Source organism: Eucyclogobius newberryi, unplaced genomic scaffold (assembly GCF_026437365.1).
Source record: "Eucyclogobius newberryi isolate DKJ021-1_F unplaced genomic scaffold, fEucNew1.0.hap1 SCAF_10, whole genome shotgun sequence".
Taxonomy (NCBI): domain Eukaryota; kingdom Metazoa; phylum Chordata; class Actinopteri; order Gobiiformes; family Gobiidae; genus Eucyclogobius; species Eucyclogobius newberryi.
The window spans coordinates 20,202,747-20,216,860 of record NW_027315724.1 but is presented as its reverse complement, the minus strand read 5'-3'; the positions used below and the strand labels follow the sequence as shown (position 1 = coordinate 20,216,860).

The 14,114-nt window shown below is 46.7% G+C and overlaps 1 protein-coding gene across 1 annotated transcript; it reads left to right on the top strand.

Moving 5' to 3' along the window:
* The first annotated feature begins 876 nt into the window (after positions 1–876).
* On the top strand, positions 877–13,413 carry abcg1 (ATP-binding cassette, sub-family G (WHITE), member 1). Its single transcript, XM_072462044.1, has 14 exons — positions 877–1,026; positions 2,686–2,944; positions 4,824–4,941; positions 5,182–5,365; positions 6,140–6,285; positions 7,021–7,144; positions 9,141–9,255; positions 9,382–9,524; positions 9,608–9,706; positions 9,955–10,123; positions 10,208–10,308; positions 10,817–10,975; positions 11,678–11,796; positions 13,043–13,413. The coding sequence occupies exons 1-14, from the start codon at positions 964–966 to the stop codon at positions 13,269–13,271; spliced, it is 2,028 nt and encodes a 675-aa protein (XP_072318145.1). The 5' UTR covers positions 877–963; the 3' UTR covers positions 13,272–13,413.
* The last annotated feature ends 701 nt before the right edge of the window (positions 13,414–14,114 follow it).

Below are 14,114 nucleotides of genomic sequence, written 5' to 3'. Positions count from 1 at the left end.
GACCTGCTTCTATCTTGCTGGACTTAAATCACTCTTTTCAGTTATTTTTACAGTGCATTTCCCCCATGGACGGTGATAAAAAGGCCATAAAACTATAAATGTGTGTCAAATATGCACTCTAGAGCTAAAACCTGCACATGTGATATGCTCTGTGACATTTTAGCTGTTTAATTTACCACGTTTTCTGATTAAAGTGGAATAATAAATATAAACATTTCACCTTTGACCTGAGCAACTGCCCTGAGGCTCCCTCTTGTGGTGAAACGCTGAAGTGACTGAATGATCGTCGCACACTTCTGAGGATGTTTCTCAGCTCCAAACATCTTTTCCCTTCCTCAACATACCGCCACCTACTGGGACTTTAAGTGCATTACAATCAATATAAAGTTTATTTTGAAGGTTTTCTCCCAGTGCGTCTTGACTCTATGACGATAACACCAATATGTGTCAAATGTGTTATGCTCACGTGAACACAGCAGTGATGGGCAGGTCACGCCTCATGTTTAGTTGTACATTTCTGGTACTGTTTTGTGTTGATCATGTGCTGGTGGCGCCATCTGGTGGTCGACAAAGGTCCCTCGGCTGTCGTTCCGAGTTTGCCGGTTTGATTCCCACAGTGCAGAGTTTGTGTCCCAGATTAGCGACTGCTGAAGCGGATTAAACCTTTATATTTAGAGAAGAGGGGGCGGTGCCTGCAGGTATTAGGGCGTGGCTAAGGCAGATGTGGGCGGGGCCTTGGTGCAGTTCTTTGTGAGCAGAGCCAGAGGAGCCGGCTCACGTTATTGGTTGAAAATAAGGGGAACGTTGAAGGGAACATTGGAGGAATATTGGCGAGCCGGGGGAGCAGAGTTTGAGTTTTTAGGTGTTGGGGGTGGAGTCAAAGGGTGTTAGGGCGGGGCCTTCAGGTATTGGGGGCGGGGCTGTTGCTCGGGACGTCTGCACGCGCTCAGATGCAGGAGGACCATGGCCTGTTTAATGGCAGCTTTGTCTGTTCACAACGCGGCCGTCACCAACTCCATTATCCTGGTGAGTCTACCACTATTACTTCTACTACTACTACTTCTACTACTACCACTACTACCACTATTACTTCTACTACTACTACTTCTACTACTACCACTACTACCACTATTACTTCTACTACTACTACTTCTACTACTACCACTACTACCACTATTACTTCTACTACTACTACTTCTACTACTACCACTACTACCACTATTACTTCTACTACTACTACTTCTACTACTACCACTACTACCACTATTACTACTTCTACTACTACTACTACTACTACTACCACTACTACTACTACTACCACTACTACTACTACTACTACCACTACTACCACTACTACTACAACTACTACCACTACTACTACAACTACTACTACTACTTCTACTACTATTACTACTGCAACTACTACCACTACTACTACAACTACAACTACAACTACAACTACAACTACAACTACAACTACAACTACTACTACTACTACTACTACTCAGTGGCGGGCCGTGGGTCTGGGGCTTGGGCCCTCAGTGAGGTCCTACACAGTCCCACACGAATAATCCACCTGTTATTACCATCATATTACCATCATTATGACGCCGTGGCTCTGGACCAGGCATGTCCAAACTACGGGCCAGGGGCCAAATGCGGCTCCGGCTTCCTAATATGTTGGTCCAAACAACAAAAAGCAGTACTTTTTACCGTTAAATTTGAAACATTCAACATTTTTGATGTTATGCCTAATATTAGTGTTCCAAGTCTTATTAAAGGTGGAGGCGTCGAAACTATGTCAAATACAACATTTCGAATGATTTACTTCAACATTGGTGGGTGGTTTGTGGCCCTCTGCTCCGTGTATGTTTAGAAATGCGGCCCTCAGTGAAAAAAGTTTGGACAATCCTGCTCTGGACACGACACATTCAGGCGTCACCTGCGCGGGAAGAGTTCAACTACAACAGTTCAACTCAGTTCAATATGTCCCTATTTTTCTTTACTATTTTCATGCAGCTTCATTGTCCTGCGCGCGCCGTCGCCCGCTCTGTCGCGGTGCCCCTACAGTGTCGCGGGTCGCGGTGCCCCTACAGTGTTGCGGTGCCCCTACAGTGTTGCGGTGCCCCCGCGCCGTCGCCCGCGCCGTTGCCCGCGCCATTACCTGTGTCGTTGTCCGCGACGTCATCGTGCCACCGCGCCACTGCCCGCGCGCTTGTTCCTTGAGCCGTAGATCATTGCTTGTGCCAGTCGTACTTTCTCTTGTCCAGCTGTAGTTTGTAGTTTGTAGTTTATAGTTTATAGTTTATAGTTTATAGTTTATAGTTTATAGTTTATAGTTTATAGTTTATAGTTAATAATTAATAGTTTATAGTTTATAGTTTATAGTTAATAATTAATAGTTTATAGTTTATAGTTTATAGTTTATAGTTAATAATTAATAGTTTATAGTTTATAGTTTATAGTTAATAGTTAATAGTTAATAGTTAATAGTTAATAGTTTATAGTTTATAGTTTGTAGTTTGTAGTTTGTAGGCTCTCGGAGCCCGAGAGCCTTTGATGCGCTCGTAGTTGGAACTTTGTGGTGAAATGAATGACCTTTAAGAATTATATATAATGATGATGATAGTAATTGATATTTATTATTCACTAAAAACACTTTGGCCTCTGACCTCTGACTCTCAGACCTCAAATGGACCTCCAGACCTCATGCTGGACCCTCGCGCCATCAGCATGTGTTTGGACGACTGCGCACGGAGCTCTGCCCTCTGCAGCCGGAGCGCCACCCACTACGCTAGAGACCACGCCCCCTGTCCCAGAGGCCATGCCCCCTCCGTCAGTGAGGCTCAGGGCTTCAGCTCGTTACCGCGGAGACCGGCTGTGAACATCCGCTTCATCGATGTCAGTTATTCTGTTCCCGAGGGCCCCTGGTGGAGGAGCAGAGGTACTGCACACACTGAGAGCCCCTGCACTTACTGGAGGATCAGAGCTACTGCTCACACTGAGGGCCCCTGCACTTACTGGGGCCCCTGGTGGAGGAGCAGAGGTAGTGCACACACTGAGGGCCCCTAGGGATCATCTCAAAATGGGTTGAAGCTGAAAAGACTTAATATTTTTCATCAATTACTGCCACATCGTTGTGGCAGTAATTGTTTTAAAATGCTAAAAAACTCTCTCAGCAATGAGCATTAGGCCAACATTAGGTGGCGGCTGCAGGCGGAGCACGGCGCACCGTGGCCCGCGCGGGAAGCGGAGCGGGTGTCGCTGTCGCCAACGCGGCTGGTGCAGAAAAGTTGGAAAAGCTTTTTTGCGGCAAGACACGGCACCACAGCAAATGATCAAGAGATTTGGCTCTAGTGACGTGCTACGCACTGACAAGAAGAAGGAAACAAAGTAAACCCGCATGAGGTTTCGGCCAATCACAGAAGACGTGAGATTCTCACTGAGAGTAAAGCGCGACTTCTGCTTCTGTCATTCTGACATGTCTAAGGTCTAAACTCGACAGGTCCCTGAGCACATTCTAGAACATTTAGCTTTAGATTTGGGCCCAAATCCCACGACTACGTTTGTGTCAGGAGCCACTGTCAGGACGGAGCTTGTTAATGAACATGAAACACAAACTCATACACAGAACACGATTGTACCTGGAGGAAGCCTGTGCAGACTGACGGAAACTGTGTTTCCTCAAGAACTCAGACTGGGTTTAGTCCTGGTTTAGTTCCTCTCTCAGTCTTATAGAATTCTAAAAGTGTCATATTTCCTCAAACAAAAACTCAAGACAAAATGAGTCCAGACCAGGTCTAGCCCCAAACCGGACTTTCCGAGACAGAGGGAGGATCGAAACTGGATTTAATGAAAGGGTTTACAAGAACCTGAGACTCGGTCAAAGACCAGGACCAGGTCTTGGTCACCGTGGGTCACTGACACTAATCTGTGACTGTTTTAGACAAGCTCCAGTTAGAGCCACATCCAGATCATGACCAGACTCACCCTGTGTCGGATGCCCTCCCGTCCTCTGCTCTGCAAGTCGGGCGGAGTGAGGCCCTATGTGAGGCCCTCCGTGTGGTCTTATGTGAGGTCCTCTGTGAGACCCTCTGTGAGACCCTCTGTGAGGCCCTCTGTGAGGCCCTCTGTGAGACCCTCTGTGAGGCCCTCTGTGAGACCCTCTGTGAGGTCCTATGTGAGGCCCTCTGTGAGGCCCTCTGTGAGACCCTCTGTGAGGTCCTATGTGAGGCCCTCTGTGAGACCCTCTGTGAGACCCTCCGTGTGGTCCTATGTGAGGCCCTCTGTGAGACCCTCTGTGAGACCCTCTGTGAGGCCCTCTGTGAGGCCCTCTGTGAGACCCTCTGTGAGGCCCTCTGTGAGACCCTCTGTGAGGTCCTATGTGAGGCCCTCTGTGAGGCCCTCTGTGAGACCCTCTGTGAGGTCCTATGTGAGGCCCTCTGTGAGACCCTCTGTGAGACCCTCCGTGTGGTCCTATGTGAGGCCCTCTGTGAGACCCTCTGTGAGACCCTCTGTGAGACCCTCCGTGTGGTACTCTGTGAGACCCTCTGTGAGACCCTCTGTGAGGTCCTCTGTGAGGCCCTACGTGAGGTTCTCAGTGAGGTTCTCTGATAGGTAATCTGTGAGGTCTAAGGTCCTCAATGAGAATTTTTCATTTACATGGCCCCACGTTTTATTTTGTGATCCTCAAAAAACATTTTTAACAGTATAACGTCTGAGCTAAATTTGTATAAAACTGTGATCATTTCGTATAAATATAATATATATACTGTACATAAAACCTCAGGTTCTGGATCTGAGAAGATGTGTTTGTGTTTCAGGTCAGAAGCAGCTGCTCAGAGGGATCTCAGGGAGCTTCCACAGTGGAGACCTCGTGGCCATCATGGGGCCCTCAGGAGCCGGCAAGTCCACGCTCATGAACATCCTGGCAGGATACAGGTGGGTCCGGGGTTAGACCGGGGTTAGACCGGGTTTAGACCGGGTTTAGACCGGGTTTAGACCAGGTTTAGTTTCAAGTTTCACCATTAAACACACACAGCTTTTGTACTGCGCCCTCAAGTGTTCTTAATGTGAACTACACTGTTAACTTTTTTTGTTAAATAACTCATTTCTAACATTAGTTTTTTTCATTATCATTAACTTGATTTTCACAGTAAGTTAACTGACCTTTGACCTCAGGGAGACGGGCATGGCGGGGCACATCCTCATAAACGGTCGGCCTCGGACACTGCGCTCCTTCAGGAAAGTGTCGTGTTACATCATGCAGGACGACATGCTCCTGCCGCACCTGAGCGTCACCGAGGCCCTGATGGTGTCTGCGGACCTCAAACTGCAGAAGGACGAGCGTGAGAGGAGAGCCATGGTGAGGGAGGGCATCTGAGGCACGGGAGGGCATCTGAGGCACGGGAGGGCATCTGAGGCACAGGGAGGGCATCTGAGGCACAGGGAGGGCATCTGAGGCACGGGAGGGCATCTGAGGCACGGGAGGGCATCTGAGGCACGGGGAGGGCATCTGAGGCACAGGGAGGGCATCTGAGGCACTACTGAGGCACAGGGAGGGCATCTGAGGCACAGGGAGGGCATCTGAGGCACTACTGAGGCACAGGGAGGGCATCTGAGGCACAGGGAGGGCATCTGAGGCACTACTGAGGCACAGGGAGGGCATCTGAGGCACTACTGAGGCACAGGGAGGGCATCTGAGGCACTACTGAGGCACAGAGAGGGCATCTGAGGCACTACTGAGGCACAGGGAGGGCATCTGAGGCACTACTGAGGCACAGGGAGGGCATCTGAGGCACAGGGAGGGCACTACATCTAGGGCACTACTGAGTGTCTGTTACACTGGTGTGTGAATAAAAAGTGCTGCATAAACGTGATCATTCATTAAAAAACTAAGACAAATCTCAGCATCAAAACTGTGATACTTCTTAGCATCATAACAGCTTCATTCAGAATGCGTCTCAGTTTTGCAACATTTGTCATAAAGTGTTTGTATTTATGTTATTCTTTTCTTTCTTTCTTAAGCGATCTGATTCACAAAAAGACGTTTAGTGTTTCCAAGTTTGTGAGACGTGGCTAAAGTTCGAGTAAACCGTCTGACTCTGCGGTAGGGCATCTGACTCTCTCTGTGTCTCAGGTGCAGGAGATCCTTCTGGCCCTCGGGCTCCTGGACTGCGCTCACACTCGTACCTCTGACCTTTCTGGAGGTCAGAGGAAGAGATTGGCCATCGCCCTGGAGCTAGTCAACAACCCTCCGGTCATGTTCTTCGACGAGCCAACCAGGTCTGAGAGAGAGACCTGCTTTAGTCCTGCTTTAGTCCTATTTCAGACCTGTTTTAGTCCTGCTTTAGTCCTGTTTTAGTCCTGCTTTAGTCCTGCTTTAGACCTGCTTTAGTCCTGCTTTAGTCCTGCTTTAGACCTGCTTTAGTCCTGTTTTAGATCTGCTTTAGTCCTGCTTTAGACCTGCTTTAGTCCTGCTTTAGACCTACTTTAGTCCTGCTTTAGACTTGCTTTAACCCTTCTTTAGTCCTGCTTTAGTCCTGCTTTAGTCCTTCTTTAGACCTGCTTTAGACCTGCTTTAGACCTGCTTTAGACCTGCTTTAGTCCTGCTTTCGTCCTGCTTTAGACCTGCTTTAGACCTGCTTTAGACCTGCTTTAGACCTACTTTAGTCCTGCTTTAGACCTGCTTTAGTCCTGCTTTAGACCTGGTTTAGTCCTGCTTTAGACCTGCTTTAGACCCGCTTTAGTCCTGCTTTAGTCCTGCTTTAGACCCTGTTTAGTCCTGCTTTAGACCTGCTTTAGACCCGCTTTAGTCCTGCTTTAGTCCTGCTTTAGATCCTGTTTAGTCCTGCTTTAGACCTGCTTTAGACCCGCTTTAGTCCTGCTTTAGTCCTGCTTTAGTCCTGCTTTAGTCCTGCTTTAGACCTGGTTTAGACCTGCTTTAGACCTGCTTTAGACCTGCTTTAGTCCTGGATTAGACCCGTTCCAGGCCTGGTTCTGACCCGCTCTCTGTTGCAGTGGTCTGGACAGCTCGTCGTGTTTCCAGGTCGTGTCGTTGCTTAAAGCGTTGGCTCTTGGAGGTCGCACCATCGTCTGCACCATCCACCAGCCCAGCGCCAAACTGTTTGAGCTATTCGACAAGGTACTACACTTCCCACAATGCCCTGCTCCAGCACTTCCCACAATGCCCTTCTCCAGCACTTCCCACAATGCCCTGCTCCAGCATTACACTTCCCAATTTGATTCAATTCATTCTTACAACACCCAAAAAACAGCAGTTGCCTTGAAGGGCGACAGTGAAAACAGATTGAACAATATTCATTGGAAATTAACAAATGGATAAATGTCCCAGCATGCCCTGTCCTTAGATTCTCCTTCACGGCAAGTGAAAAACTACAAAACCCTGTGAGAAAAAAGTTAAGACTCGGGGAGAACCACAGTGAAGGAGAGATCCTCCTCCTCAGATGGAGAGGGTTCTTCCAGGCAGAGCAGCATCATCAGTGTCTGAAACAATAGCACTCGCCATGAGAAGTGGAAGAAGGAGAACAAAGGTGAACAGCAATGAACAGACATTAAAAATATGTATTAAATATTGTTGATAGAATAAGTAGTCTTCATCAGAGGAGAGTGCTCAAGCTGCCATATTCCCCCCATAGTTGCTGCTAGGGCTGCAGAGCTGAAACTGTAGGTTCCTGACCATAAACCATTTCAATGAGAAACGTTTAAGCCTGGACTTAAATGAAGAGACTGTGTCGGCCTCTTTAACATGGACAGGAGCTGATTCTATAACACAGGAGCTCTATCTCCTATTGTGCTTTTAGAGACTCTTGGGACCAACAGAAGTCCATCACTTTGAGAGTGAAGAGCTCTGTTTGGATGATATGGTACTACAGCATCTTTGAGGTGGGATGGGGCCATGTCATTTATGGCTTTGTAGGTCAAGAGGAGGAGTTTAAATGTGATTCTAAGCTCGACAGGAGCCAGTGAAGAGACTCCAGCACCAGCGTAATGTAATGCATAGATTTGTTTTTCAGCTTTGCTTTTAGGCAAGATTTTTCAAATTTTATCTATCTTTATCCGACACCTACATAGGGTTAGGGTTAGGCTAACCCTGACCCACATTCTAACCTCTGCAGTAGAATGTTGTGGTTGATGGTGTCAAACGCTGCGCTGAGGTCCAACAGGACGAGGATTGAGACCAGTCCATCGTCAGCAGCTAATAACAAATCATTTGTGACTTTAACTAGTGCAGTTTCAGTGCTGTGGTGGGCTCTGAACACTGACTGGAAAACTTCAAATACATTATTGTCCTGTAGGTGGCGACAAATCTGTTTAACTAGAACTCTATCAAGGATTTTCGAGACAAAGGGAAGATTTGAAACAGGTCTGTAATTTAAAAATAGGTCAGGATCAAGGTTAGGCTTTTTCAGAAGAGGTTTAATGACTGCATGTTTGAAGGACTGTGGAACATAAGCACTTTCTACTGAAGTATTTATTATATTAAGAATATAATCTATAATTAGGGGGAGAATGTCTTTGAGGAGTCTGCTTGGAATTACCCACAATCCCCTGCTCAATGTGTCTCAGAGTGATCAATGTCTCAGAGTGATTATTTTTCGGTTCAAAGATTACCTGCTGCTTTGTCGGGTCCAGTTGTATCAGCAATAGTTTTATAATCATAACTTCAGTCCTCATGACATGGTTTCAGTGCATCTCCTTTCACACGTTCATTTCTGCAACTAATTCAATGATGAAACAGATTCAAAAAATCAAATCAAATCAATTTATTTTTGTAAGTCCCAAAAACTAAATTTAACGTATTTATTAACCTTTATTCAACCTGGTGAGAAGAACCCATTGAGATCGAGACTTCTTTTTCAAGGTTGACCTGCGGCAAGGTAAAAACATGACATCACATGAATTAAAAAAACATTTACACAATTGAGAGACATTTAAGAATGGATAAAACAGTAGATTCGATTTGCGCAAGAACCTCAGCCATCCCAGAGTCACGGTAGCGTTTGACTTCGAAACGGTGTAATCTGCGTTTTTCACTATTTTTAACACAGTGTCGAGATGAAACCTTTGAAACTACGAAAGTCCCGGTTCTGACCCGGTTCTGACCCATTTCTCCACAGCTCTACGTCCTGAGTCAGGGTCAGTGCGTCTACAGAGGCCCAGTGAGCTGCCTCGTGCCCTACTTGAGACAACTGGGCCTCAACTGTCCCACCTACCACAACCCGGCCGACTTCGGTAAGGACCAGGACTGGGACTGAGACTGAGACCGGGACCAAAACCAGGACCCTAAACCATACAGCCATCGACACCGGCCAGCACCATCTCGTTGTCGTGGTGATGTAGGTGTGTTTCTCGCTGCAGTGATGGAGGTGGCGTCGGGCGAACACGGAGACCAGAGCCAGCGCTTGGTCCAGGCGGTTCAGGACTTGGACCCTGAATCTGAGACTTTGCCCGAGTTCAGCGGCGGCAGCCTGCACTCGCTACTATGGCAACAGGCCCAGGAGGTAGGTCTCCACGGCAACAGGCCAAGGAGGTAGGCTTCCACGGCCCAGGACCCTAACACTAAAACTAACCATGTGTGTTTCAGGGATGTTCTTCAGACTCGTGCCACAGTTTCTCGGTGTCCTGCTTCACTCAGTTCTGTGTTCTGTTCAAACGCACTTTCCGCAACATCCTGAGAGACTCGGTCAGTACAGCGCCACCTGTGGTCATATTAGGACACTGCACCATCATCACAACACTTCTCTGTCCCTCCTCCTCAGGTCCTCAGGGCTTTAAGTCCATTACTCAATCAGTCGATGGTAATCTTTGCCGAGCAACACTTTTACTAAACAATTATTTTATTGGATCATAAACATCTTCGGGTCCTCACACACCTGCGTCTCTCCTCACACTCTCTCTTCAGGTCCTCACACATTTTTTTCCCCTCCTTAGGTCCTCACACACCTACGTCTCGCCTCACACCTTGGGATCGGTCTTCTCATTGGTTTTCTGTATTTGGATATCGGAAATGAGGCCAAGAAGGTTCTGAGTAACTCTGGCTTCTTGTTCTTCTCCATGTTGTTCTTGATGTTTGCTGCGCTCATGCCCACGGTGCTCACATGTAAGCCCCGCTCACATACTGTGAGCCCCCCACTTGTCTCGTCTGTGTGAGGATCAGACTCTCATAACTCTGTCTCTGTCTCAGTTCCTCTGGAGATGGCTGTGTTCCTCAGAGAACACTTGAACTATTGGTACAGTCTGAAGGCTTATTACCTCGCCAAGACCACGGCTGACATCCCCTTCCAGGTATGACATCCCCTTCCATGGCCGACATTCCCTTCCGTGTACGACATCCCCTTCCGGGTACTACATCCCCTTCCAGGTACGACATCCCCTTCCATGGCCGACATTCCCTTCCGTGTACGACATCCCCTTCCGGGTACTACATCCCCTTCCGGGTACGACATCCCCTTCCAGGTACGACATCCCCTTCCGGGTACGACATCTCCTTCCCGGTACGACATCCCCTCCAGAGTACGACATCCCCATCCAGGTACGACATCCCCTTCCATGGACGACATCCCCTTCCAGGTACGACATCCCCTTCTGGGTACGACATTCCCTTCCGTGTACGACATCCCTTTCTGGGTACGACATCCCCTTCCAGGTACAGGATTCTAGTGGAGGTTTGTAATTATGAGACACATTAAAACACTTACAGAAAGCGGAGAGTCACTGCAGTATTCCAAACAATGACATGAACAAACTATGGACAGAAATGCCAAAACACTGAAAGTACAACATTCTGTCGCAGGTTCTGTTCCCGGTCCTGTACTGCGCGCTTGTTTACTGGATGACTGCTCAGCCGCCGGACGCGCTCAGGTTCTTTCTCTTTGTGGCTCTGGGAGTTCTGACGTCGCTCGTGGCTCAGAGTCTGGGGCTTCTGATTGGAGCGGCTTCCACCTCGCTCCAGGTCACTCACACTCACACTCTGCCCTCTTCTACTCTCTTCTGCCCTCTTTTACTATCTTCTGCCCTCTTTTAGCCCCCTTCTACTCTCTTCTGCCCTCTTCTACTCTCTTCTGCTACAGCTTTAGTTCAGGTAAAATGGAATTAATTTAAGGAGAGACTCTGCGGGTGAACAGACAAAGCTCTTAAATTTAATTTGTTTTTTCTATTTTTCATCATGTCATGTGTTCATGTAAAAAAAAAATAAGGCATTTTTGGAGTAAAAATTGCCAAAATGTCACATATTTGAGACAAATAAATCTGGACAAAGCCAGATTTAAATTTCTTCCTTCATTCGAATCATTTTCATAAACTTTATTGGAAATCATATTTAGTATTTAAGTAAACTTGATCCTAGAAAAAAAATTGGATTAAAAATGATTTAAATTACATCCAGAATGAAGCTAAGGCAGTTTTGAGGGGCAGGGTAATTGCTGTTACCTCGACCATAAAGTAACAAAGGCTAAAAAGACCTAAACAATTTACAGAACAAACTAACGTTGCTCACAAGAAACACAAGAACTTATTGAAATAATATAAAGTTCACTCAGATTTATTTCAGTGTCTTAAACTCACATTAAATGTGATTCTGAAGTCAGTTCACACAGATTCAAACTGGGGAATCACACTAACCTCTGACCTTTGACCTCTGACCTGTGTATCGCAGACGGCCACGTTTGTGGGTCCGGTCACTGCCATCCCAGTTCTCCTGTTCTCTGGTTTCTTCGTGAGCTTTGACACCATCCCCTGGTACCTGCAGTGGATGTCCTACTGCTCCTACGTCAGGTCAGACTCCTAAACACAAACTTCACAAACCTCAATACCTTCACCACTTTCAGCACCTTCAGCACCTTCAGCTCCTTCAGCACCTTCAACACCTTCAACACCTTCACCACCTTCACCACCTTCAGCACCTTCAGCTCCTTCAACACCTTCAGCAACTTCAGCTCCTTCAACACCTTCAGCACCTTCAGCATCTTCAACATCTTCAGCACCTTCAGCATCTTCAACATCTTCAGCACCTTCAGCTCCTTCAACACCTTCACTACCTTCAGCACCTTCAGCACCTTCAACACCTTCACCACCTTCACCACCTTCAGCACCTTCAGCTCCTTCAACACCTTCCGCAACTTCAGCTCCTTCAACACCTTCAGCATCTTCAACATCTTCAGCACCTTCAGCTCCTTCAACACCTTCACTACCTTCAGCACCTTCAGCACCTTCAACACCTTCAGCATCTTCAACATCTTCAACATCTTCCGCTCCTTCAGCTCCTTCAGCACCTTCAGCACCTTCAGCACCTTCAGCAATTTCAGCTCCTTCAGCACCTTCACCACCTTCACCACCTTCACCACCTTCAGCACCTTCAGCACCTTCAACATCTTCAGCACCTTCAGCACCTTCAGCACCTTCAGCACCTTCAGCACCTTCAGCACTTTCAGCTCCTTCAGCACCTTCAGCACCTTCAGCACCTTCAGATCCTTCAGCTCCTTCAGCACCTTCAGCACCTTCAGCACCTTCAGATCCTTCAGATCCTTCAGCTCCTTCACCACCTTCAGCACCTTCAGATCCTTCAGCTCCTTCAGCACCTTCAGCACCTTCAGCACCTTCAGATCCTTCAGATCCTTCAGCTCCTTCAGCACCTTCAGCACCTTCAGCACCTTCAGATCCTTCAGATCCTTCAGCTCCTTCAGCACCTTCAGCACCTTCAGCACCTTCAGATCCTTCAGATCCTTCAGCTCCTTCACCACCTTCAGCACCTTCAGATCCTTCAGATCCTTCAGCACCTTCAACACTTTCAGCACCTTCAGCAACTTCAGCACCTTCAGCACCTTCAGCACTTTCAGCACCTTCAGCAACTTCAGCACCTTCAGCACCTTCAGCACTTTCAACACCTTCACAACCTTCAGCACCTTCAGCACCTTCACAGAGGGAACACCAAAACACAGCTATTTTAGGATCATTTGGATTTCACAAACGTCCACGTTTTTGTGTCTCAGTAAGAAGCGTGTTCTGTCTGTCTTGTGTTCAGGTACGGTTTCGAGGGCGTGATCTTGTCCATCTACGGCCTGAATCGCCCCGACCTTCAATGCGACCCCGGCGACACCTGTCACTTCCGGGAGTCAGCTGCCATTTTGAAGGAGCTGGACATGGGCGGAGCCGAGCTGTACAATGACTTCCTGGTCCTTGCCGTCTTCTTCCTGTCTCTGCGGCTGCTGGCGTACTTCGTCCTGCGCTACAAAATCAGTGCGCAAAGGTAGAGCCCCCCACAGGACGGAGCTGGAACTGCAACTGGGACTACAGCAGTCTGAATTGGGACTAAACCAGGACTCTGTGGAACAAGTTCAGACAGACTCGAGGCGCCTGGAGCTGGTCTCTGATTGGCTGAAGTCTGAGATGTCTGTTTTATTGGCTGTGCTTTTTCAAATATGAAGATAAGATAAGATAAGATATTCCTTTATTGTCCCACATGGGGAAATTTCATTGGTGCAACGCAGGTAGATACAGAGGTAGATACAGAAGAAAAGAACAGATCACTTACAATACAACTTTGTTTTTGTTTATAAACTTATACTTATGTTTAGAATAAAACCATTTGTTTGAGAAGTTTCAGTCGCTCAGAGGTTAGACGTAGAAGAAAAAGGTAAAACACACACTTTGAAGGCTCAATGCCAACATGCAAACACCATACAGAAGAGAAGGACAATTATAGCCATTGCCTCGGCAACAAAGAAACAAACGGAGGAAAAGCGAAATGATCTGCAAGAAAAAAAATAAAATGCCAGCAGTAAATCATACCAAGAATCCTCAAAATGTTATTATAAAGAAATTATAAAGATAAGAGGAGACATTAATTACCTGACCTCACAGGAATATATATATATATATATATATATATATATATATATATATATATATATATATATATATATATATATATATATATATATATATATATATATATATATATATATATAATGAGAGTAGATCAAAATGTTCTAAATTATTAGCCTAGAAACTTAAAAAACAACAAGCTGAAAGAACAATGTTTAAAATATGAGACGGGCAAAGTATTGCCATCTTAACCAAACCAGACTAAATGC

Coding starts and splice junctions, on each gene's coding strand:
- abcg1 (XM_072462044.1), top strand. CDS start 964: ATGGCCTGTTTAATGGCAGCTTTGTCTGTTCACAACGCGGCCGTCACC. Junction 2,945..4,823: donor CCCCTGGTGGAGGAGCAGAG/GTACTGCACACA, acceptor TTTGTGTTTCAG/GTCAGAAGCAGCTGCTCAGA. Junction 6,286..7,020: donor TTCTTCGACGAGCCAACCAG/GTCTGAGAGAGA, acceptor TCTCTGTTGCAG/TGGTCTGGACAGCTCGTCGT.